This window comes from Sinohyriopsis cumingii, chromosome 16, assembly GCF_028554795.1.
Source record: "Sinohyriopsis cumingii isolate HCF-2022 chromosome 16, ASM2855479v2, whole genome shotgun sequence".
NCBI lineage: Eukaryota > Metazoa > Mollusca > Bivalvia > Unionida > Unionidae > Sinohyriopsis > Sinohyriopsis cumingii.
Genome location: NC_142976.1, coordinates 40,804,537 through 40,832,110, shown reverse-complemented (window position 1 = coordinate 40,832,110; position 27,574 = coordinate 40,804,537). Strand labels below are relative to the sequence as shown.

The following is a 27,574-nucleotide window of genomic DNA, read 5'->3' as shown; positions in this document are numbered from 1 at the left end:
CAAGTTACATAGCAATGCAGAAAAATAACTGGGAAGCTAACTAAATGCATACCCAAACACATCTGCTGATACCAGACGTATGTATATATATATAGACATTATCAATCTACAGGCCAGAGTTGCTTCGCAATCTGTTGAAGATGGTCAATTGTGTATTCTGTACCAGACTATAAAACGCAGAATGATGTGTGAATTGCAACAGTACATGGAAAAATTGAAGATATATAGATTTAAATGCAAAAACTATGACTATAACATCGCTATGAAGATCTCAAGAACACAGCCTGTTACAGAATGTTTTGAGAATTTACACAAAAAATGTTACATCATAAAATTCTTTATTCATCATAGATAACTTCAGTGCAAATAAATATCAACAAAGACAAAAATAAATTCATTTATAATGTCAATCATAATCAATGGATGGACAGAGATTCATTCTTCACCATGCAAAACATAAATTAAATCATTTAAAAGTCTATGATAAACAAATGTTCCTCCACTAGCAAATATTTCTACAAATTCAAAATACTTTATAACTGCTGAATGCTGAAACAATCTATGACATTTGTTTTAGCAATATCAACTTTCAAACTAGCCTTATTGAATCTAAGCAGGGTTCCCCACTTTTTGAGGAAAAAAATTCTACGGTTTTTTCCTGGATGAAATTGGATTTTTCAAGGTTAAAATTAACAGCTGTTTCTATACGACTTTTCCATATCATATGAGTCAAACACATGACCCTGTACTAAACTACATGATATATCAACAAGTGTAACTATTGACAAGTCATACAAATTTGCATGTAACTCATTTAAATTTCAGAATACAAATGTTAACTTCACTGCTGAACTGCCCATGTTGGTATAAATATGAAGAAATATTTTAATTTACAAAAAGATAATCATACATTTTGATAAAATGCATTCTTAATTATATCTATATATAAAAAGAAATATTTTTTTCTTGAAATTCACTTGCATTTGGCTTGTGCCGTTGCATCTCCTTTCAATGTAGTCTCTGGACTGAATATTTAATGTTAAGTATATCTAGAGCATGGTATTCTGTATTGAAAATTGCTGCAGCAGCCTGTAGGTGCAAAGGCAAGCTGGAGTGAGTGGTGAAGTTACTACTGATGACAATAATTATCACCATGTTCCCAGTGTGAACTTCCAAATAATAAGCAAAGATTTATCACATGTGCATGTAACTATACACATCATAATGGCAACTAAAAAAGATAAGCTTTTTTATTTTTCTCTTAAACTTTTTGAGATCACACATCACTGACAACATGCTGGCTCTGTGTGATGCTAGATAGGTCTTCACACATTTTTTGCAAGAAAAGATCCCAATATATGTTTATTATGGGGTAACCAGTCTATACAACCAATCTGCCTACCTGAAAGCTTGGACTTACTATACAACAATGTTATGGAGAAACACTTAAATGAGTCATACAGCAACTGTACCTCAACTGACTGAAAAGTTCAGTAATCTCTAGATTCTAGTAAGGATTCAATAATTTAACTCATCATCAGTTCAATTATTATTCAATTATGCATTTTTACTGTGACAAGTGGCAGTTGAAATTTCTCACTTTTTTTCTGTCTTGTACCAATATATACAAAATTAAAGGGCTTTTCTCAGTCAGAAATAAAACTCTTCATTTTCCCTACTGTTTCCTGATATTGTGGTAGTGTGGGAACCCTGTGCAAGATCGGCACCATTTTCATTTAGGCCAAACTAGATATTACAAGTCTTTTGATGAAAACCTAAGGTGAGTATGATTTACAATTCAGGATGAGTAGTGATAAAAGGATTTTCATGAAAGGCTGACATGACTGATATATTAGAGATCAGGCTGGCACCATTTTCATTTTGGACCAAACATACATGATAAAAGGTATTTTGATGAAAACATCACATCAATATGACCATACATCTAAGTGGAGTACACATAACAATATTTGTTCAAAATGGCCAATATGGCAGCCATATTCAAGGTCAGAACAGCACCTTTCTAATTTAGAACCAACTGGACATCATAAGAAGTGTTCTGGTGAGATGCCATGTCAATATGTCTTATTGTAGAGGAGGACCAATTTCAAGATTTTGAAGATAGCAGCCACGGAAACCATAGCGAATGTCAGGTCAACATCATTTTCATTTAGGACCAAGCGGACATGATAAGAAACCTTATAGTGAAAACCCCATGTTGATACGACTATCCATTCAGGTGGTGTAGCAATAACAAGATTTTCTGTATGTTTGAGAAGCATTGTTTTCATTTAGGACCAACTAGGCCTTGGGATCAATGTGTATGTAAAGTTTCATGGCAATCATCAAAGTAGTTAGGTGGAGTGGTGAAAACTTTTGCTCTCTGATGGACTGACATAAGACAAGAGACAATATACCATCTCATGAGCTCTTTCGATCAATGACCAGTAGAGCTATAAAAAAAAAGTAACATTGTTTCCATGCATTACTGATACAAACACAGATGCTTGAAAGAAAAATAATATATAAACAGAACAAAATACATCCACAAAGTAAACTCCTGATCCTGAAACACCATCCAACAATGTAGAGAGCTGTCAGTAAGGGATTACACTGTCTTGGCGGAAATGTACACCATCCAACAATGTAGAGAGATGTCAGTAAGGGATTACACTGTCTTGGCGGAAATGTACACCAGGGTAAGTTTCAGCTTAATCTTTAATACTTTGGTGCCGACTTACCTGATCTGGTTTGGCAGACAAGTTAATCATTTTTGTGGAACATTTGTTTTATGAGTAAGCAGAGGAGTTCTTGCTGAGTTTCTGCATCTTACATACTGTTTAAAACTTTACACTAGCTGTCATTTTCCAACAATAATCAATTAGACTTGGCCAAATTCTGCTCTGAATATTTTATCACAGCAAAAACTGCAAAAAGAAACCAACCGAAGTTCTTCATTGGTTGAATAATTCTGCTACTTCCTCATAACTGACAAGTCCTTCAGCTACCACTACATTTTGTTCAGCAGATCCATCACTTTCATTTACACTTTCCTCAACCGTAGTGGGCGTGACAAAGGTCCTGGGTAGATTCATGGATTGAACCATTTCAAGATGATGTGCCCTTTTTATGTGAGTTTTCAGATTGCCCTTCTGAGTGAAGGCCATATCACAGTAGGAACATCTGTGGTCCTTTTCTCCACTGTGTTTTTTAAGATGGATCTGTAAAGCATTTTTCTGGTTAAATGCCTTCTGACAAATATCACACACAAATGGTCTCTCTCCTGAAAAAGATTAATCCATTATAATGAAAATTTCTTAGTATTTTAAAGACCCTTCTCAACATCTTAAATGCCTGAAAAATAGTACAAAATAAATACAGCTTTCCATTGTTATGACTTTATTACAATGTGATTTTGGATATGACATGTTGCCGCTATGGAACCTGTGACCAAGATTAGAATTTAAAACCTAAAAGAACCCACTCCCAGAAAACAATCAGCACAACACATGAGACCACTCACCTGGAAGACATCTGCCTAAAAGTCAAATGTTGAACAAGAATTTGGGTCACTAGAATGTTATGATTTTCTTCCAGTGCTGTTGACTGTACATGTTATGAAAACAATTGTTTAAGGTTTCTCAAATATTTCTATCTTCATCCATATATGATGGCAGCTCAGCATCACTTCTCCATAAGGAAGATCCGTAACTAGAACATTTAGCGTCAAAGTTAGTCAAATTCTGTTCATTATTGTTTTGAGATAAAGTTGTGCAAATACTTCTCTTACAGTGGTGGAATAGCATTATATGTACAAATATGAAAGGCCTCTATGCTAGGATGCTTTCTATTAAATTAGGTCAATTTCAGTTAAGCATTTTCTAAAGATGCTTAAATGATTTTTGATTTTTAGTAATGGTGGACAAATTTATGATAAATCGTTATCATTTGTAAACTTAAAGGTCTTCATAACAGGATGCCTTCTATTAAGATTGGTCAGACCAATCTGGTGGCTTAATTGGTTAGAGTATTTTCCTCAGATGTGGGAGGTTGTGGGTTCGAATGCAGGCCGAGTTATTCCAAAGACTTGAAAAAAATGGTACTAGCAGCTGCCTTGCTTGGTGCTCATCAAGAGGTTAGTGCTAGGGCTGGTTAGCCTGTTGTCAGGATAATGTGACTGGGTGGGACACGATGCTAAACAGTACTAGACATCACAATAAACTGCCATACTGCAGACATTGTAATGATATGACTAAAATTGTTAAAGATATGTTAAAATTTAACAAAAACAAAACAAATTAAGATTCACACAGACAAATTCTATGCATTGTTTTCAGTTAAAGAAGACATTACAAGATTTTTTTCACTTTTTAGTAATGTCAGCATAATGTATGCTGAATCATCTGTGCTGACTTGAAAGGTCTGCACGCTAGGTTGCTTCAATCAAGCTTGGTCAAATTCCAATGGACAGTTCTGGACAAGTCATTTCATGTTTTTTTCTAGTGCATTCTGTGAAGACAGAAATAGTTATAAGCTGTTTGGTTTACTTCTGAATTAAAAGTAACCATGCAGATTTGCCAGTAAATTATATCAAGACAGACAAAGTCTATGCTCTCTGCATATGAGTGCACATTATGCATGGGGAAACAGAGCAGTAATAATGAAAACGTGAGTAACATATAACAGATGGCTTCAATAATAAATAAGAGAGAGGAAGGATTTGCAGGACACCAGTAATGTATCATATTTTGTTACGTATAATGCACACCATGATTATCACCCCAAATTGAAGTGAAAAACTTAGTTCAGATATATATATATTATTCAAAACTTTGATGACTTCACCCCATTTCATTGTGAAACATTCTGTCCATCATTCTGGACTGTGTCACTTGTTATATAACATTTGATTGGTTTACCATAAAATAGTACTTGACTATCTGCTGGTGCTTTTTTGCCATAAATTATACATGGCATCTTAAAGCTTTAATTGGCATGGATTACCTTGGTAAACATGACATCAAGTCAATAAAGCACTGATCAGTGCATAGTAACAAACCTTAAAGCTTTAATTGGCATGGATTACCTTGGTGAACATGGCATCAAGTCAGTGAAGCACTGATCAGTGTATAGTAACAAACCTTAAAGCTTTAACTGGCATGGATTACCTTAGTAAACATGGCATCAAGTAAATGAAGCGCTGATCAGTGCATAGTAACAAACAAGTATGAAATACTGTGATTTAAGATGAGAATTAAAATAAAGAACCATGCTCTTTCCAATTCAATGAATTACTGACCACTATATTGTCAGGGGTAACAAACAATGTCATTTAAGATGAGAAATAAAATATAGCACCAAGCTTTATTTTACATATCTGTCAATAGATGGCAAATTTTCATAGACAACACACTGTAATTATGTTTAGCATATCAAAGCTTTAGTCAGTGTTAATTACCAAGTAAAAGACCACATAGAGTCCATGAAGGATTGACCTATGTCTAGTCATAAGTATCAAACACTGTCATTTATGATGAAAAATATATTTTAAAAAATGTATTTCGCAAAAAAAGAAATAAATTGCAAATCTTATATATTAACTATCATTTTTTCCTAGTATGTACTAATCTTACCATAAAATATAATCCAAGGTCACAAATGAGATGTCATCTAAATAAACATGAGACAAGAACAAAAACAACGATTACATTCTAAAAGTAAATTTCAGTTTGATCATGAACAAAAATAATAAAATAAATGAAAATAAAATACATTGGACTGAAAGTTACTGAACAGTGAATAGTTGCAGGTAGTGTAATCAGTTTTTAAAAAATTATATATGCATATAAAGATACCTGTGCAATATGGTATTTGCACTGCATGGACATAACCATGAACAAGTTACAAATCTCTTGTGTGTATCTCCAGCTGAGTCACAGAAAAATCTACACAATGATGCACCATGAAATTAGCTCTTTTTTATTTCTACAATCAAAGAACAAAACTATTGTGGTTTGTAAGCATTATTTCTTTCTTAAATATGGCCAGTAAATGATAGTTATATTGTGACACAGATTTAATATTTACCAAGGAGTAAATGTGACATGTATAGCAAGCTTTAGCAGATATGCTGCCAGGATTTTATCTAAGGGGGGGGGGGGGAACCCCCCCCCCCCCATGGCAGGAGTAGAACAAAAAGGAGGTGAAGGAAATGGCCATAATTCAATATTTACCTAAACATACAAAAACATATCTCTTTTATCATGCTCCACTCTGACAGAACCCTATTACAATCAAAATCGTCAAAAGATGCTGCCTATAGTTGTATAAGCATTAATATGTTGCTTGTTTCTGAGCTTAATCTGCTCCTTACCCAAGTATGAACATTGTTCTGTGCTGAAAACCCACTTTCACAGTCTGCTGTCTTAAGGGACATATACATAGCTAGCTTACCAATGTATGAACATTGTTCTGTGCCAAAAACCCCCTTTCACAGTCTGCTGTCTTAAGGGGCATATACATAGCTGGCTTACCAAAGTATGAACATTGTTCTGTGCTGAAAACCCCCTTTCACAGTCTGCTGTCTTAAGGGGCATATACATAGCTAGCTTACCAATGTATGAACATTGTTCTGTGCCAAAAACCCCCTTTCACAGTCTGCTGTCTTAAGGGGCATATACATAGCTGGCTTACCAAAGTATGAACATTGTTCTGTGCTGAAAACCCCCTTTCACAGTCTGCTGTCTTAAGGGGCATATACATAGCTAGCTTACCAAAGTATGAACATTTTTCTGTGCTGAAAACCCCCTTTCACAGTCTGCTGTCTTAAGGGGCATATATACAGCTAGCTTACCAAAGTATGAACATTGTTCTGTGCTGAAAACCCCATTTCACAGTCTGCTGTCTTAAGGGGCATAACTAGCTTAACCTGCTGGAACAAGTTTGAAAACTTCTTTATGGCTGTTATGTATAATTTTCCACAGGTTATTTATTGCTCTAAAATAAAACATTTCACTAAGATGATAAGCTTTGCCAAAGTTTAACTTTCCTGAATTAATATTTTACTAACTACTATGCCAAATTTAATTTACTGTTCCAAAATGCTGTATGTCCATTAATGCCATAGTCTACTTGTTCAGAGATAATTTGATTAAATAAATACATTTACTTCTTAATTCCATTTTTAGGTTTTTCTTTATTAAATTCATATTAAACCTTATGCTAGGGAAATATTGTTTTGTAGCACACAATCCCAAAGGGATAAATTGTCATGAGAAAAGAAAGAAAATTGCATATTACTTTTAAATTGTCCCTATTTTATTTGGGCTTGTGAATCTGCCTTTTCTACATTTAATTTCAAAATACAGCTGAGATGAGGGGCTGACTGGCATGCTGTCTGTTTTCGTCCATCCAGCATGTATACTGGGCTCATACTTAACACCAGTTTCAAGTTCAAAATTACTTACTGATATCTCCATTAGCACTTTCCCAGCTCCAGCAATGTGATATACTTCCTAACTTTAAAAGTAAATTGCCTTCATCATTAGCCAGCATTATCAATAATTATGACATGTATACTAACCAGTATGAATCCTAATGTGTCGCTCAAGCTGACTGGGTTTCTGGAAGGCCTTCTCACACTGAGGACATTGATGAGGTGTCGGCTTGTTTTTCTTGGGAGTCTCATTGGTGTGGGTTTGCAGATGGTCCTTCAGATGGGATGCTCTTTTGAAGGACTTGTGACAGAGCTGAAATCCACAAGCATTTCCTTTGACAACTGTGACACTTTTGGTCTGAGTTAAAATTATTGGTTTATCCTTCCAATGCCATTTTCTCACCTCACTTGTTAAATTTTCTCACCACCTTATTTTCTCACTTGTAAGTTGAGTCCAACTGCAAACAATATAGATCCTGATCTCCTGTCACTTAGTACACTTACAGAAGAGGGTTTATGTTGCTTGTTCACTCTTAACAAACTCCACAGATCCAGAACTGGCAGTGCATTATGAATGGCAGAACTGGGTCTGTGCTAGTTGCAGTTGGACTTGACTTCAAAGCATGTTTGTACAGTATTAAATTCATGTATGTACAGTATTAAATTCATGTATGTAAAGTATTAAATTCATGTTTGTACAGTATTAAATTCAAGTATGTACAGTATTAAATTCATGTATGTACAGTATCAAATTTTGTTATGCTCCTACTATGGTAATGTCTCTACTTTCATTAAACCCTCTTTCTGTCTCAAACACCCCATTTATTTAAGAAATGAGAGAAGTAGATGTGAGCTTGCACATAAGCGGAGTCCCTTACAAAAACGTACCATTCATTATAATGTGGAAAACAAATCATAAAAGTTGAGTTGTTAATGTGCATAGCTTGCATGATAACCTTGCTTCGGTGACAAGACTATCCAGGACATAGATCACTGATGTATAGGACATAATCCCAAGATTTACCTATAATGCACATTTATTGGGAAATGGATAAAAAGTGTTGAAATTAAAGCACAGATATTCTCTTAAAGGAATGTTAAAAAAACACTGAAAAGATGTCAGTGTTACACAATATGATGTTTTAAATGCTTCATTTTAAGATGCACTCTCAGCACAAGTTTTACAGATATAGATGAAAAGGTACTGGAATTTAAGCCTGGAATAAATGTAAGCAAATATTATTAAAAAATCGTTAGAAGTGGATCACAGTAGCTCAATTGTTTGTGCACAACAAAAGCTCATTCCAAAATTCAACCGAAGTGTAAATATGATGTCAATAGGTGTAAAAGTTCATTAGTTGCATCAAGGACAAGACTTTGTGTCCTCATTTTCTTTGCAATATTTAGAGACTGGCTGTTCTGACTTAAGTACGAGTATGAAGAAAGTGATGTAACTTATGCAACTGTTTACATTTATCATGATGTAAGAGATGGAACTGTTTACATTTATTATGATATAACAGATGGAACTGTTTACATTTATTATGATATAACAGATGGAACTGTTTACATTTATCATGATGTAAGAGATGGAACTATTTACATTATTGTTTACATTTATTATGATATAACAGATGGAACTATTTACACTTATCATGATGTAAGAGATGGAACTGTTTACATTTATCACGATGTAAGAGATGGAACTGTTAATAGTTATCATGATGTAAGAGATGGAACTGTTTACATTTATCACGATGTAAGAGATGGAACTGTTTACATTTAGCATGAAGTAAGAGATGGAACTGTTTACATTTAGCATGAAGTAAGAGAAGAACTATTTACATTTATCATGATGTAAGAGATGGAACTGTTTACATTTATCACGATGTAAGAGATGGAACTGTTAATAGTTATCATGATGTAAGAGATGGAACTGTTTACATTTAGCATGATATAACAGACGGAACTGTTTACATTTAGCATGAAGTAAGAGATAGAACTGTTTACATTTATCATGATGTAAGAGATGGAACTGTTTACATTTATCATGATGTAAGAGATGGAACTGTTTACATTTAGCATGAAGTAAGAGAAGAACTATTTACATGTATCATGATATAACAGATAGAACTGTTTACATTTATCATGATATAAGAGATGGCACTGTTTACATTTAGCATGAAGTAAGAGATAGAACTGTTTACATTTATCATGATGTAAGAGATGGAACTGTTTACATTTAGCATGATATAACAGATGGAACTGTTTACATTTATAATGAAGTAAGAGAAGAGCTATTTACATTTATTATGACAACAGATGGAACTGTTTACATTTATCATGATGTAAGAGATGGAATTGTTTACATTTATCACGATGTAAGAGATGGAACTGTTAATAGTTATCATGATGTAAGAGATGGAACTGTTTACATTTATCATGATGTAAGAGATGGAACTGTTTACATTTAGCATGAAGTAAGAGATGGAACTGTTTACATTTAGCATGAAGTAAGAGAAGAACTATTTACATTTATCATGATGTAAGAGATGGAACTGTTTACATTTATCATGATGTAAGAGATGGAACTGTTAATAGTTATGATGATGTAGGAGATGGAACTGTTTACATTTAGCACGATGTAACAGATGGAACTGTTTACATTTATCACAATGGAAGAGATGGAACTGTTAATAGTTATCATGATGTAAGAGAAGAACTATTTACATTGATCATGATGTAAGAGATGGAACTGTTTACATATATCACGATGTAAGAGATGGAACTGTTTACATTTATCATGATGTAAATGATCCAAGTGTTTACATTTATGTTCCATGCATAGTGTCAATGCACCATACTTACAGGACAAATATGTCGTCTCTCTTCAGTTGCATTCAATGCGATATTCCCTGAGTCGTCATGAGTAAGAGTCTCATCTTCTTGAGGCATGTCATCTCCTACAGACTCATGGACCAAAGTGTTATCGTCATCCAAACCATCCTCCTCTTCCTCCTCTTCATTCTCATCTGAATCCTCATTAGAATGTAAACCAGATGCTTGCTGTACCATTTCCTGATCTTCGTGATGCTGGGTCAAGCTGTCTGTGTCCATCTGAAATATCAACAATAAAGATGCGTTATCAGTTCTAAAGTTTAAAACAGGGTTCAAAATAGATGCTTGAATGCTACTATTTTGCCAGTTACAATTGGTACACTGCTAGCTAAAAGAAAATGAAGACTTTTGTTGGTGACAATGTATTTAAATTTAAATTTTATTCAATACACTAGTGGACATCGTATAAAGCCTGATTTTTAATAGTTAAAACTTTTAACCATCAAAACCATTAATTCAAACCCTGTTAATTAAATGTAATATTCTTATACCTGCCAATGTGGAATTGCATTTGTCAAGTTTAAAAACAAATTATCTGATCACATAATGCAAACAGAGTTGGGTATCATTTTGGAGGTTGGGAGCAGATGACACTCTACTATACTGTATATGTTTGCTTACAAGTCCAACCCAACTGTAAACAATATAGACCTTGAGGTTTTGTCATATAATGTGCTAACGGATCAGGGTCTATGTTATTTATTCTTCTGAATAGTCCAAACAAACTGCATAAACTCAAATCTGGTCGTGATGAGATGGCAGATGTGGGTCTTTGTTGTTTGTTGTAGGATCTGACTTATAAGCAAGTATTCACAGTACATTGAGATGACTTAAAAGCAGGTATACATGGTACTTTGAGATGACTTAAAGCAGGTATATAATGTAATGTAAGATGACTTATAAGCAGGTATACACATTACTTTGAGATGGTACTAGGAGCAAGTGTTCTACTGGAAATTACTTATAAGCAGGTACCAGACCTGCCAAACATGACAAGTCCATCTCAGTAAGGCAGCTGATTTTCTTCCCCGTAAGATTGGCCAGTTTTCAGTAAGGTGTAACAAAATATCAATAAATGCTATTGTAAAGCTGGAAAACGTAATAAAGTTTGATGCATCGACGATAAACATCATGTTCAACTTCAAAGATTGTAAAGTACACGTAGACTTTATTTACCACTAGTACAGTTGCACAAACTCTAGTTCCAAACCCTATGCAGCTTAATGGCTTGTTGCTATCTCTCAACTTGACATAATTCTTGGAAATTCTTTTCCATTTCACATGATGACGGAAATCATATCTCCCACCACGAGACGTACTCAAATTGGCACGTTATGTCCAATAAACGTAATTGTGTCCTTTCCAGCTTTTATTCACAAGAATCTGAATACTCCTTTTTATTCTTCTGTGTTGATTAGTAACACTTTTCTAGAAGCTTATTTTCCCTTTCATCTTAAACAATCATCACTTTCTGGACACCATTTTAAAAAATTCTATAATCAACAGTTTTGAACATGTAGATGCTTTGCATGAACAAATAGGTGCAGTTTAAAGTGTCTGGGGTGCTGCTGTAAAGTTAGTCTGGTTCCCTGACTAATTTCACTAATTCTAAGATGAAACCCGGATCCAAATAAAACATGGATGAACCAATCATCCAGATTTTTTGGCAGCGATAATTTTTCTGTAGTTTTTGCTAGTATGCCATTAGTTTGTATTTTAAGGACAATTTTCGTAAGACCTATGGAAAAATCGTAAGAGTTGGCAGATCTGAGGTACACACAGTACTTTGAGATGGTACTAGGAGCAAGTATTCCATTGGATATGATTTATAAGCAGGTACACACAGTACTCCGAGACAGTACTATGAGCAAGTATTCCACTGAATATTACTTGTAAGCAGTTATACATGGTACTTTGAGATGCTACTAGAAGCAAGTATTCCACTGGATATGACTTATAAGCAGGTATACATGGTACTATGAGATGGTACTAGGAGCAAGTATTCCATTGGAAATGACTTATAAGCAAGTATACACATTACTTTGAGATGGTACTAGGAGCAAGTGTTCTACTGGACATGACTTGTAAGCAGGTATAGATGGTATCTTGAGATGGTACTATGAGAAAGTTTTGTTGTTGTTGTTGTTGTTGTAGAGTTTAATGCCATTTTTCAGCACACGATGGGCTATACATGGCGGCCAGTATTAATGGTGGAGGAAGAACCCGGGAAAACACCGGAAAGAATCAACGACCAACGAGAAGCTACTGGCAAGCTTTACCGCATACCCACATTGGCCAAATCCGAGATGAGCAAGTGTCCTATTGTTGAATTCTTCAGTTTTAACAAATGGAGATTTTCATCAAAGTCATTATCGTAAACACTGGTTGACTTTGTCCATTTGCACAAAACTATGCTAACATAAAATTTCAGTGATTTTCTTCATATATTTCTTACACAGGTATGTAGAATTCCATGAAGGATTATCCATGGTAAAATATTAAAATATTTAATTTTCTGCGAAAAGGATGTATCTGAAGTAGGCACACAAAAAAAAATGTTTCCTATTGCACAGCTTTTAAAATTAGGGTAGGTAGGTACAAATATAAATAGACAGAGCTGTTCTTAGTCCTAATCAAGAAATTATTCCTGTCCTTTATAATGTGTCAAATGACTTAGCAGCCAGATTCATTAAGGATGCAATGGATTAAATGAGGCTACCTGAGTAAAATGTTCTTACTGACATCAAGTACTATATAATTTCATGTGTATGAAATATCCAGAACTTGTTCTACACTATAGCTTAGATCAAGGAAAAAATGTTTTTCCTATTACACTGGTTTCAAAATCATGGTAGGCAGGTTTATTTTTTTTGTGTTAAACATACATACTTAATGCGATTTTTTTTTACCACAGGGGGAAAAGTACTTGGGTCAGCACTGAGAAATGGATGGTCGGCCAACTGGAACACCCATTTTTGGTTTGGCCTTACAGATATTGAATTGTACCATAATAAAACATGGACTGTGCATAAGTCTATAGCAATGTGCTGACAGCTTTGACTCAATACTTAAAATTAAACTGCTTTGCATAATTTTAATTTATTATAAAATTCAATTTGTTTGCATAAAATATACAAAGACAATACACAGCTTTTCTAAAGATCTGTATATAATATTTATCATGATATTTTAGTATTGTTAAATTTTACTACATGTAACTGGTAAATGACAAATAATCACAAGGGAAAATTTAGAATAATTAGACTTGTGTGATTAATGTAATGTATTATGATGCAATGAATCACAATCTTTAACCTGAATGTTTTGCAAATTCATTATCTTTACTAAATATGCAACAATTTTCTACTTTGTAAATTTGCAAGATGTACAATAAATAGAAGAAGAACTTTACTATACCTGCTGCACCACTCCAAATGTACCATTTGCAGGGACAACAAATGAGTTGGGGGCAGCCCCCTCCTGACCTGGTGACCCCTGAGATTGCTGGTCCCCACCTTCCTCCATGTTTAGTCCTTGTACAGACTGTTGTATAATGATGCTGTTTGGATTGACTGTTTCGGTCAGTGAGATTGGCTGGATATGAATATTCTGCAGCAAAGTCTGATCGGCAGTGTGAATATTGGATGAAATCAAGCTGGGATTTATCGTGATATTTATATTTCCTTGTTGCTGTAACTGTTGCAAGAGATTGGAATCAATCTGTACTGTTTGCGTAAGCAGACTTGGATCTAAGCCAGTAATATGAATTCCCTGGCCTAAGTTTCCTGTAAGATGGAGTTGCAATCCTTCTAATCCTTGTAAGACTTGAGCTGCCAAAGCACTTTCTGTAAGGTTAGCAAAACTATCAACTGTCACAGAAATTGGCAATACATTATGTGCTGCTTGCTGAAGAAGAGCTTGGTCCACGTTAATGACCTGACTTGTGATGCCATCTGCAGTTTCACCACCAGCATGGGCCATGGTGTTTTGGACATCTGCATTACTGAGCAAATTAATTTCAACTTGAGAGATACTAGACTGCTGAGCCTGACTGGTCTTTCTCTTACGTCCTGCAACTTCAGGTTTAAGATGAGAAAGGATGTGACTCTTTCGGTGTCCTGAGGTTCGGAATCGCTGATCACAGTGTGGACATTTAAAAGGTTTAGCGCCTGTGTGGAGCCGCATGTGTACTTTAAGACTTCCTTTAGTTGAGAACATGGAGGCACAGATGTGACATCTGAACTTCTTTTCACCTGAGAAAGCAGTGAAAATGATTCAAACAAAAACCAAATTATGAATTTTTGAGAATTTCTTTTGGTACAAATATTGAGACTGTCGAGGTTACAGCTTGAGGGCTGATGTAGCAACGAATAAATTAATAGTACAGAAATCCTGATACAAAGAAAAGGCAAACAAATCATTACAGTGAAAAGTCTATTCAAAGGTTTTGAAGTTTCCATCCTTGCCATTTCATTTTAATGAAACAACATTGCTTATCTGTCTGCTTTCATAAAGTGAATAATACACTAATCTGCCTTCAGATTAAAGTTTTTACTATAATCAATTCATAGAGGGAATAATACACAAATCCGCCTTCAGATTAAAGTTTTTACTATAATCAATTCATAGAGTGAATAATACACAAATCCGCCTTCAGATTAAAGTTTTTACTATAATCAATTCATAGAGTGAATAATACACAGATCCGTCTTCAGATTAAAGTTTTTACTATAATCAATTCATAGAGTGAATAATACACAGATCCGTCTTCAGATTAAAGATTTTACTATAATCAATTCATAGAGTTAATAATACACAGATCTGTCTTCAGATTAAAGATTTTACTATAATCAATTCATATCCTCATTCATGGACTTGCATCTGTAACAAGGCTACCATATATTTTGCATTGTTATATCATGGAATGATTAACAGTGGCAAATTATTCTGCCATCTTGAGTGCTTATAAATTAGAGAAAAAGGAGCTGGATACATATAACTGACTTGTATATGATATTGAGTACAATATGTTTTTCTATTGTGGTACCTATATTTGTGTATTAGAGATATGTTGGCTAAAATGCTCTCATCAAACATATCCCCCAAACAGCATCTGCATGCAATGTGCATAAAAAAATGAATGGTAAGACTAATAAAACTTGAATTATCTTTTGCAACATTTGTCTAAAGGATGTGTACATTTCCATCAGATTTGGTTGGTTAGCCCTGACACCTATTTTATTTTAAGCACTGCTGTCAAAATCTTCAGAGAATCAGTCCAGAAAAGAAAATGTATCTAATGCTTGACCATTTTCTTCACAGAAATGCCATTCATACAATTTGTACATTAATAATGTCAGAATGTTGATACCATGTATACAGAAGAATATGCAAATGTTCAAGATGTCAGTGATGAAAGTAATTTTGTTTATGTATCATTCAGAGAAAAGCTAATACTTCAAATGGGAAACGATGAATAATGACGCTAAGTATATTGCATTTTAAACATATTCAATGCTGATTGTAAGTGTATTATTCATGTTATTATTTCATATTCTCATCATGTTTGTCAGAGCTCAATATCATGAATTCAATCTCCATTAGTAAAATAATACTATAAGCTTTTATGCTGTTGCTGTGGGTTGATTTCCATCGTGTATTTCTTCTATATTTAGCTACCCTCATCCCAATTTTCAGATTTGTACTAGAAAAAAGATCAATCAGAAGAAAAATAGACAAAAGTATAAAAATGATAGCCAACATCTGAATGTCAGGGGTATTTTTAAGAAAAGAGGAAAGATAACATCTTTTGTGTGATACTATGTAGTTGATGTTTTACTCCCACATTGCGACAGACATCAGGGGTCAGTGAAAAACAGTTTCTCTTCATTTTTCTTTTCATTAAAGAGGAACACAAACAAGAACATGTATGAAATTTTCATGTGTTAAATGGTTTTTAAAAATGTGTCTTTTGTCAAAAATTAAAACTCGTTCTCACATGCTATGGTATTTTTTTTCGGGGTGTGTGTCTTTGAAGATACAGAAATATGGCAAAACTGGAGGTTTCTGACGAATGTACACATTCGGGAAAATAATTAAATGTTAATTTGACAGTGTTTCAAAATATCACATGTATATGTGTAACAGTGTACATAAGTTCATTGTGGTGTAACCATAACAAATGCTATTACAATCACTTGTAATGTTTGCTAATCTGTGGCCCAAAATCAGCACCAACTGAACTTTGTCATTTGATGACATAATTGAAAATAATGTAGCAAATGTCGTGTCTGTTTTATGTGAAAATTATTTTATCTGCCATTGCAGCAGAACTTTCAGCATGTATGTAGTTAATACTTGACATCATTATGGAGATGCAAGGTATCAATGAATGCTAATGGACTGTTCTTATTTTTCACAAGGTCCACAACCAAAATGATATTCTACACAGATATCTATATAGTCTCTACAAATATGAAACTGGTTGTTGTATGAAGACCGCCTTAATTTTGTAAAAGTATCTCCAATTATTGCATAAAATGGCTCTTTTTGTAACCAAATGTGATGTCATGAATACATGCATATGATGACAGATGAAAATAATTTTTTAAAGACCAAATCAAATTTAAACTTTTTCAAATGTTAAACAATTTTTCTGCTATGATATTCCAAAATCACCTACTTTTTCAAAGTTTGTAAATTTTTGGGCCAACAAGCGCCCTTATAGTACCTACCCCCTTACACTGTTTTAAAAACAATTTAGATCCAAAAGTGTGCTCATTCCTATTGTTTTTTTTGGTATTCATTTATCAAAGTATTACTTTCTCAGATGATCCCTTAACTTATCGAATATGGCACCAAAGAATCTCAAAAGAGAGATTAATGATATACATTTCCTGCTTTTCAGTTTTTCAACCATAGGCTTGCAAGAAGACTGAAATTACACATCTTCCCTTAAAATGGATGTCCAATTTTGAATTTTTTGATCAGTTTAACCAATGATATTCAAAATTACTTTTTTTTTTAAAGCCAGAGACATACAGAAAGATATATTACCTGAGCCGTGCGTTTTCATATGACTGTCCAAAGTGGATTTAACAGTAAAAGTTCGGCCACAGACCTCACAGGCAAAAGGTTTCTCCCCAGTGTGTATACGAAGATGTCTGACCAGGTCACTTGGTTTCTTGAAGCTCTTTTGGCAATGGTCACACATGTGCTGATGCTTCTGCTGAATGTATTCATAATCTGTCTTTTGCTGCAGGATAAAAATAACTTTTAGTCCTTACAACCTGTCAATAAGGCAAAGGTTAAATTCTTCCAATCAAAATGAAAATCATATGATGATTGCTGTTGTTTTCACTTAAGACCATTTTTCAGCACACAATTGGCTATACATGGCAGCCAGTACAGCTAGTGGAGGAAGAACCACTGATTCGCAAGAAGCTAGTCAAGCTTTTCATATACCCGCATTGGCTGAGCCTGAGACTCAAACCCACATGGACAGGTGAGATGGCAGTGATTACTGATGGTGAAAACTTTTCTCTAAATCTTATAAATAACATAGATTTTAAGACAAGAACCGAATAGCTTTAGGATATATTTCAGAGCACTCCGCTTAATAAATATTACAAGCTAATAGCACTCAAATACAGAACTGCAATGAAATTCTCCACAATTCATATATTTGGGTTAATGTGTAATGCCCTTTGCAACAGCAAGAAATGTGAATTTTATTCTGTTCTTTGCATTTAGCAGAATCCTCTAAGGCAGACTTCAATGCACATGCGTGAATTCCTTGAACAAAGGAGATTTCAATAAACACCTTCACTAAAATCTGGCTTTAATTTGTCACAAGTACGTTCTAGATACTCAGACAATAAGGAAAATTAGTGCCCCTTTTTCAACAGGACACAAGATTATCCTAAGTTGACAGTAATAGCATGAATCCCATCCAATCTAAAACTATTATCTTAATTCAAACATACAAAGTCAACAATTGGCAGGCAAAACGGAAGTAAATAAAAAGAGAATATATTGGAATTCCTCTGTATTCTACAACATGGCATCAGTGAAAAACATGACAACAAAATTTTCCAAAATTTGTGGTCAAAATCTATTAGTAGCATATTGCAAAAGTAAAAAATGTTAATATTCTTTACTGAAAAATTAGAATTCCTCGCAGATCTGTCTGTCCAGCATACAAGTTAATACATAAAAGTAACATCAAGTCAGTGCCCAAAGGACCATCAGGTTTCATTCAACATACTAAAAGAACCATGAATAACTTGCAAGATCTAAATTGAAAATAAGGGTGAAAAGGCTGGGGAAAAAGCCAGTATCAGAATGAGTCTTTTTAACTTCGGATGTCTCTGAGAATATAATTTGGAGGAAAATTCACACTTCTTCAGTGATATAATTCATTAATCTAAAATTTGTCTCTAGCACTTTATTTGGTATGCATGCAAGGGATATGTGACTAATATTTGTTTATCTAAAAATTGTCTCTAGCACTTTATTTGGTATGCATGCAAGGGATATGTGACTAATATTTGTTTTTTGTTTTGGGACATCATTAAAACATTTTGTACTCATCGAGCAGTGTCTGCATGCTTGTTGCACAATGTATAAACCATGTAAATGTCAACAGAAATAACACCAAAAAAACAACAACAAAAATAGTAGAACTTACAAATCATAGAGAAACTTGCAAATAATGTAATTATAAAATTGATTGTAGTTTTTTATTAAATTTTAATCGTTTATGAAACTGGTGGGTAATGTACAAATTTAGTGCAAATCTAGTGATTCAACTTTGTGCATTTACATAATCTGTACTCTATCCACTCAGTTCATACACATTTTGTGTGAAAATAGGCAATCAATTTTTATTGTAGATTTACATAATCTGTACTCTATCCACTAAGTTCATACACACTTTGTATGAACATAGTGAATCAATTTTATTGTGGACTTACACAATCTGTACTCTATCCACTTGTTTCATACAAATTTAGTGTGAATACAATGAATATGCATTGTGGATTTACACAATCTGTACTCTATTATCCACCAGTTTCATACACATTTTGTACGAACATAGTGAATAAATTTTATTGTGGACTTGAACAATCTGTACTCTACCCACCTGTTTCATACAAATAAAGTGTGAATACAATGAATATACATTGTGGATTTACACCATCTGTAACTTTACCTACCAGTTTCATACAAATTTAGTGTGAATACAATGAATATACATTGTGGATTTACACCATCTGTACTCTACCCACCTGTTTCATACAAATAAAGTGTGAATACAATGAATATACATTGTGGACTTACACAATCTGTACTCTATCCAACTGTTTCATACACATTTTTTATAAACATAGTGAATCAATTTTATTGTGGACTTGAACAATCTGTAATCTATCCACCTGTTTCATACAAATTTAGTGTGAATACAATGAATATACACTGTGAATTTACACAATCTGTACTTTACCTACCAGTTTCATGCAAATTTAGCGCGAATACAATAAATATGCAATGTGAATTTACACAATCTGTACTTTACCTACCAGTTTCATACAAATTTAGTGTGAATACAATGAATATGCAATGTGAATTTACACAATCTGTACTTCACCTACCAGTTTCATACAAATTTAGTGTGAATACAATGAATATGCAATGTGAATTTACACCATCTGTACTATACCCACCTGTTTCATACAAATTTAGTGTGAATACAATAAATATGCAATGTGAATTTACACAATCTGTACTTTACCTACCAGTTTCATACAAATGTATTGTGAATACAGTGAATATGCACTGTGGATATACAGCATCTGTACTTTACGTTCCAGTTTCATACACCAATGAAAATAAGAAAATCAACAATCAATTCCTAATGATAAACAGGTTCACAGAAAGGGTTGTAACACGTTATCTAATGAATTAAATCTAAATTCAAGCAAACATAATCATTTATTGGAAGCTTATTATAAATTGCAGCTATGTGATCTTGATACACTACCTTAATTTCACTAATCCTTTCTTTTTCATTTGCAGATTCCAAGAGAATTTTCTCAGAAATGGTGAGATCCTCAGTTGGTAAGGTCTTGGAAAGCTCCTGTGCTTGTTCTTCACTTATCTGAATTAGTGTGGAGGCTTTCTTACGCAAACTTGGACCCCCACTGTCATCTTCTGTAATTCAAACAAAATGGGATATTATCTTTCACAAGAAAACTCTAAAACTTGCACTAGTTAAACAGTAAACTCAGAATCTATCCATTTATATATTTAAGGCTTCCATGCAAAATGAGAATCACTTCTATTTCAGAATAATCATGCACAAAATGAGAATCACTTCTATTTCAGAATAATCATGCACAAAATGAGAATTCTACAACTGTCCTGCAATTTAGGAATCATCCAATGTGTTTGTAGAATTATTCAAGGGATTTTGCCACTGAAGTGTCATCTTGTGAATTTTACATCCATGCAATTTGAGAATGACTCCTTGTTTGAGAGTTATTTCCCTTTTGGGTCTAGTATTTTCTTTCCTAATTAGATACTGTATTTACCGCATATGTTGGGACACGATAAAATAATTATTTTTTTCCTGTCCCAGAACTTATGGTGAAACATTTTTTCACTTTGGTCATATGTCCCAAGATTTAAGAAACGAATTAAATTTGTATTGCATTTGTGCTCTCCTCCCCTCCACTGCACATTGCAATAAAAAAAAAAAATAAAACGCTTAATTGATAATAAAAAGAAAGAAACTAACCTTGTGTTGTTATCATTTATTCCTTTTTTCAACATGAGCATTAAAGAATAAAATATTTCCACGAAATCCGTATAAGTAGAGTAGGCTTCCATACTGTAGCGTGTATCAATTATGTCCGATACCACACACCATGCTGTTCATTGACATGAACACTGAGAAACAATTGTGTGTGGTTGTGCTCAAAGGTTTGAACATGTTATCCGACTGAAAACTGGAGCCAACAAAATCGCATACAAGAGGGAAATAGTCAACTGATATCTTGAAGACACCATTCACGCATGACACGGTGTTGGGTGCAAATTAACCAAGACTGAATTATATCCAGGTCTACTGTATGACAATAACTCGCAAAAAAAAATCATCATTTGAAAAACATTCACTTGAGTGCAAGTAACAGTCTTTTCACTAACTAGGGTTACATAATTATCCTTACTGTACCAAGCACATAGAAGCCCTGGTGGTGAATAAACATGACTGGCAGCAAGCAGTTAACTCCTTCTTTGAACCTACCGACAGGACATCAAAGACAAAAGGTTATTTTTATTACAAAGCAGGCAATCTCAGAAGCCGACCTCGGTTACTTTATTTTGTAAAGGATATCAATACAAAGGTTATTTTATTGCAAAGCAAGCCGACATCGGAAGTTGACTATGGATTCTGTGAAGTGAGCCAATTTTTTTTCTTTCTTGAATATACAAAGACGGCCGAGATATGGAAGCATACTTATGTTCCTTTTCAACTGTATTCATGGGAATTTAAAAAAAAAATTGAAACAATGAAACAAATTTTAAAGTGACACAATATAGTGCTTTGTGCACAGATGTCGATGACCCAGCATACCCAGAATATTTGGAGAAAATAAAATCATGTGATGAATTCGTTAAGGCCAGAAGAGAACTATACTGTATGCCAGTATCTCGCAAATAAAAATCATTATTTGAGAACACATTCCCTTGAGTGCAAGTGACAATCTTTTTGCCAGCACAGGTTACATAAGTATCATTATTATTTACCCACAGACATCAGTGCACCTTTGTATTAATTATTACTAAAGATGCCAAGCACATATAAGCCCTGGTGGTATATAAACACAACTGGCAGCCAGCAGTAAACTTCTTCTTTGAACTTACTGACAGGACATCAAAAACAAAGGTTATTTTTATTACAAAGCAAGCTGACGTTGGAAGCCGACTTTGGACTCGGAGGCCGAATTTTTTTTAAAGGATATCAATACAAAGGTTATTTTATTGTAAAGCAAGCTGACCTTAGATGCCGACTACTGAATTCTTTTAAGTGTGCTGATTTCTTTTTTTAGGTTTGAATATACAAAGACGGCCAAGATATGGAAGCTAACTTTGGTTCCTTTTCAACAGTATTCACAAAAAGTTTGACAATAAAGTGAAACAATGGAACAGTTTTTAAAGTTGCATAATATAGTGCTTCGTGCGTGAACATCGATGGCCCAGCATCATCCAGAAGATTTGGAGAAAATAAAATCACATGATGAATTCGTGAAGGCCAGAAGAGAAACAGATCATTTCGCCGACAATATGATCATTAACATGGATGAAACTCTAGTGTACTTTGATCGCATTCCTGGATGGACTGACGATAAGATGGACACCAAAAGTGTGAGAATTAGTAAGACTAGTGCAGATTTGAAAAAAATCTTCCTTTTGTTCTTGCAGTTTCCACTTCAGGTGGTGTGTTGCCTCTAACAATTTTTCACGGTATGAGAAAGTTAAAAAAGTATTCATGTACCAAAATAATAGACCATACGTGTGCAGGAGAAGGGTTGTGTTGATGAGATGCTGCTGCAGTGGATTAAAGAGTTTTATCTGAAGTACAGTTTTATATTTAAAAAATAAAATTTCAGTTGGAGTGCAATTTCTGACATGTAATTTTCGAATGATTTAAAAGGTGTCCCATAACTTACGACTCGAAAAAAGATGTGTCCCAGAACATACAGTGTACAAAAAATTACTTTTAAAATTAATTTATGGTGTCCCAACAAATACGGTGTCCCAACATATGCAGTAAATACGGTACTTCCAAGAAAAAGGAATCAAACTGAAAATTAAATTTGAATTACACGAATGTCATGATAATACTGTTAAATAATTTTATGTTCCTAGTTTTTGGAAAGCAATGGTTGGCGCTTTTCAAAACTAATGATGCACATCATAAAATGTAAAATAAGACATCAATGCAATTTCCGTAATTTTAGTTGTGTCTTAACCATTTCCTTATTAAAAATTATTCATTCATTCTGTATATCACCAATTCGTTTTCTTGTTTCATGCTCTTTCTTTTACTTTTATGTGCATGAATTTGCTAATTACAATGAACAAGCTCATAACTAACATATCATGTGACCCATTTCATTTCATTTACATGAATAACTATATATCAATCTAGTATGTATCCATCTAGTTTTAATATTTCCCAATTACCCCAATTCTCATATTGCAAATGGACAATACTGCAGTTATTCTCACACACACACACACACACACAGAGGTAGATACATTCATGTTTATTAATTATCTTTTATCAAAAACTATTTGTCTAAAGGAACTCGCACAAACATACTCTTCCAGATGGAATATGTGCACTATGGACAGTCTGGTGCTCTGCTTCAGAATTATTTTTTTTATGAACAAAGCTTCTGAAATAAAGAAACAGTCCACAAACTCTAGAGTACACTCATACAATCCAGTGACAGAAAGGAGTGGTGGGCTAGTTCCACTGTTATGACACCTGTTGGTTTTATTTAAGTAATATTTACAAAAATAATGTACATGTTCTTATCTCCACTCAGGCATCAGGCCAATTTTTCATAAAGTAAGAATCACACGAATTTCTTCCTATAACCTACCTATTTCATGAAGCTTCATATGTCTGTTCAAAATAGAAAGAGTCCTGAAGGTCTCTGGGCAGTAAGGACAATTGTATGGCTTGACACTGACATGAATGTTAATGTGGCGTGTAAGGGATCCATTAGTAGTGAAAGAAGCACTACATATGTGACACTTGTACTCCTTGATCCCAGTATGTGTGCGCAGGTGAGATCGTAACACTCCTGTTGATACAAATGTCCTGTCACACTGATTACATTTGTAGGGCTTCTCACCTAAAATTATAAAAATTGAGAAAGGAACTCACAGAACATATCACTGATAGAGAAAGTGAAGTCATTACTGTACAGAAAATAAACAGTTGCAATTTTTTCTTAACTTTTTGTACATCAATTTAGATAAAGCAGTGGAAAATGTATTTTTGTTTCCATCTCATGATTCTCTACAAGGTCCAAATATTAAAACAACAACTGATGGTTACTTATGTATTCTGTTTTCAAATACATTCTTTATTAAACAAAATCAAATCAATTAAGGAAAAAAATACCCAAGACATTTGCAAAAGCTGAATGTACAGTTCTATAAAATAAAAAAAAACAGTCCTTTGAAAGGACGATTGCTCTCTGGTGTGAAAAGAACTCAAAGGCATTCCAGATAACACCATTTCATACTCATAACTGTTGAGTGTTAAAATGTTAAAACTATCTCTTCATATTCTTCAGCTTTAACAAGATTTTCAAATTAGCTGCTGTGGTGAACATATTGGATATCAGCCTGGCAATATTTTCATTTCAGACATTACAGACATCATTAGAAGTCTTTTGGTGAAAACCCATGTCATAATGATCATTCATTCTGGGTTAGCAGAGATAAAAATACAATATAGCACTGCTCATGTCTGCTGGGAAGGTGTGACACTTGCATACACTCTTTTGTGAGGAGTCAAGGTTCAATCTTTCAATGGCACTGATGGCTTCAGACTAAGAGTCAGCAATCATCAGCCTTTTGGTTAGTTCTAAACCACAGAGAAAACTAGTTGTTTCTGCCGTACAGGGGTAGTGCGCATCTCGAAACCAGAGAGGGATCCAGACCCCTCCTGTGAATGGGGGTGATCTTGTGAAGATAAGGAAGAAACAGGGAACTTCTTCCATGCACGCCCAAGCAGTGCATGATAGGCAAGTAATTTATGTATCCCATGGCCTTCTAGTGCCTGCACTTACCCACAACCTCTATTAATCTCTGTTCACACATGTACCAATTTTTTTTCTTAAACTTTTACAGGCAGGACACTAAACTAACCCTTTTACACATATAAATGGTGCATTCACAAATAGAGTACCTGTATGAGATCTAATATGTTGTTTGAGGTGACTGGACTTTTTGAAGGTTTTCTGGCAGTAGTTACAAGAGAAGGTCCGGCGATCATCACCTCTAATCAAGGAGGACTGCTGGTTTGATTCTTCCTGAACTTGGTCTGTATCTCTGAGAACAAATGAAAATACAATAAATTCATATGCTAATTCAAACATGTTGATGGCAACTTTTATATATCAACAGTATGGGGACTCAGTTGTGAAACAGTTAAAGCTGAGTTATCCATCGTCAGTTTTTGCTGACTGATCAAATAATTCCATGTTCCACCTCGAGTATAGGACAATGGGTTTTACAATTATTATTTATTCCATATACCTCAAATCTGACTCCCTGTGTGTTCCCTGTATGCACCTTTTCATCACAGACAAATATTTAAAAAAGGCCTTCTATTTTTCCTGAATGGACATCTGTTTAAATCCATGTTGGCTTTAATAACAGACAAAGTTGTCAAGACCAATATAAGGATAAGTTAATTTCCATTTTAAAACAACATTTTTATCAATTATAACATTGAGCATTTGCAATATTCTGCTAAGTTGCAAGGCAAAATTACTAACCACCACCAGTGTAACAAATGTTAGAGGTTGAACTACATAAATAGTCTTGTAGGGTGAAAAACTTGCAAAAATACATAATTTAGCATTTAATATCAATGAATGATCAGCTCAAAAAGAAAAATAATTCAGATTTAAAAAAAATTAAAATAATAAATGATATTAGATAATCAAATCTGGAGAAGAAAATTCCATGTTGCAGCTCACTTTATGTGAACGAGATATTCAATCATCATAAAAGGAAAATGTTTTTTTATTGGTTACTTGAGGAGCTGAAAAAATGTCCACTGGACAAGGAAAATATCATAGTGCAAAAATCAAGGTGGCAAAACTGTCAAAGCAAACAGATTATTAGTTTTTTTTTAACCACTATTATTGCATTAAGTATAACTCGGTACATAATAGTTTTCTTTGTTCCTCTGAAGTTGTGCATGTCCCTTGGATAAGGGTGACAGGGGGAGATTAGTTGCAAACATGATGATTAATTATAAAATGATTAATATGACTGCATGAAGTCTTACAAAAACCAGAATTATTTTTGAATTGGCTAGAGTGTAATATAACACGTATGACACAAAAATAGATTTCTAACCAAAATCTGCAGTGGGATACCTGCTTTAAGCCAAGTGAGGTCGTCCATTTGCTGAGCTGAAACTGTGTGTAATCTGACACTTCAATGGTTTGGCCTAGAGGGCCAAGTTTCAGCATCTACAGGGATAAAGTGATCATCTGCAGAGGTAAAAGCCCACAAAGCAATCCACAGCTGCATTGTGAATACACCAGAGATGACAAAATCCAGACTGAAATTTGACTTTCAGAATAAATGGTAGACACTAGCAAGACAATTTTTCAAGTTCTTGAGGAAGGCACATTTGGTTGAATGAAATACAGGGAGTAAAATGAGATCAGATTTGTCCCTGTTGATACGACATCCAAGGGAAAGCAAGGGCAAACTCATCTGCCCCCAACCTCCCACAATGTGCTGATGTGGGGGTGGGGGAACCACAGGCTACTGAGGGGACAGTTTATTCAAACTGATACTAGTTGTGGGTTCTGGGTAAACAATACTTTCTCTTCTCCCTCTCAAGTGCATTAATGTAGATATCCTGAGCTGTAATGGGGTTTTCTTTCTAGAGTTAATAAACCGATCAAATGTCATACAACCCGTTTTGATCAATTCAACCAAAAAAATGTTCTGATTCATGCTAATTGGAACTTTGGATCATACTTATGTTTTCTACCTGGGAAATCAACATCACTATCATCTCCATGTTGTCTGCCATGTACATCTGCTTCAACATTAGTACCTTGCCTTTTCATTTAAAGTTCAATGGGAATATTTCCAGCCAGTGCATTATCACTAGGTACCTACATTAATGGAAGGACATAGATCAGCTTAATTTAAAGAGTTGTAACAACTGACAATTACAACAACTACCAGTATGTCCCAGTCATGTTGCAATTTCAATACCCCTCTATGCACAATTACGAACCCATGAACAAGGGCTAATTTCCAGTTCAATAATAATGGTCACCTACTATTATATCAAACATGCATGAATTTTATTTCTTTTGCATGACCTCTCCCCCCTTAAACTTGCATTCTTATGGGAGATGCATACAGAATCTCATGATAGCAACTTAAGAATGTTGTCCA

The 27,574-nt window shown here is 34.2% G+C and overlaps 1 protein-coding gene across 2 annotated transcripts in view; it reads right to left on the bottom strand.

Annotated features, from left to right (window-relative positions):
* Positions 1–321: 321 nt before the first annotated feature.
* LOC149780284 (zinc finger protein 236-like) overlaps positions 322–27,574 on the bottom strand; it is a 96,508-nt gene continuing 69,255 nt past the window's right edge. For both annotated transcript variants that reach the window (XM_089937086.1, XM_089937087.1), the window contains 8 exons: positions 25,329–25,471; positions 24,010–24,264; positions 20,376–20,545; positions 17,390–17,588; positions 13,751–14,586; positions 10,304–10,552; positions 7,583–7,748; positions 322–3,283 (listed from right to left, as the gene is read on the bottom strand). In XM_089937086.1, coding sequence (XP_089793212.1) covers positions 2,955–3,283; positions 7,583–7,748; positions 10,304–10,552; positions 13,751–14,586; positions 17,390–17,588; positions 20,376–20,545; positions 24,010–24,264; positions 25,329–25,471 — 2,347 coding nt within the window. In that variant the 3' untranslated portion in view covers positions 322–2,954. The remainder of the gene's footprint in view (positions 3,284–7,582; positions 7,749–10,303; positions 10,553–13,750; positions 14,587–17,389; positions 17,589–20,375; positions 20,546–24,009; positions 24,265–25,328; positions 25,472–27,574) is intronic.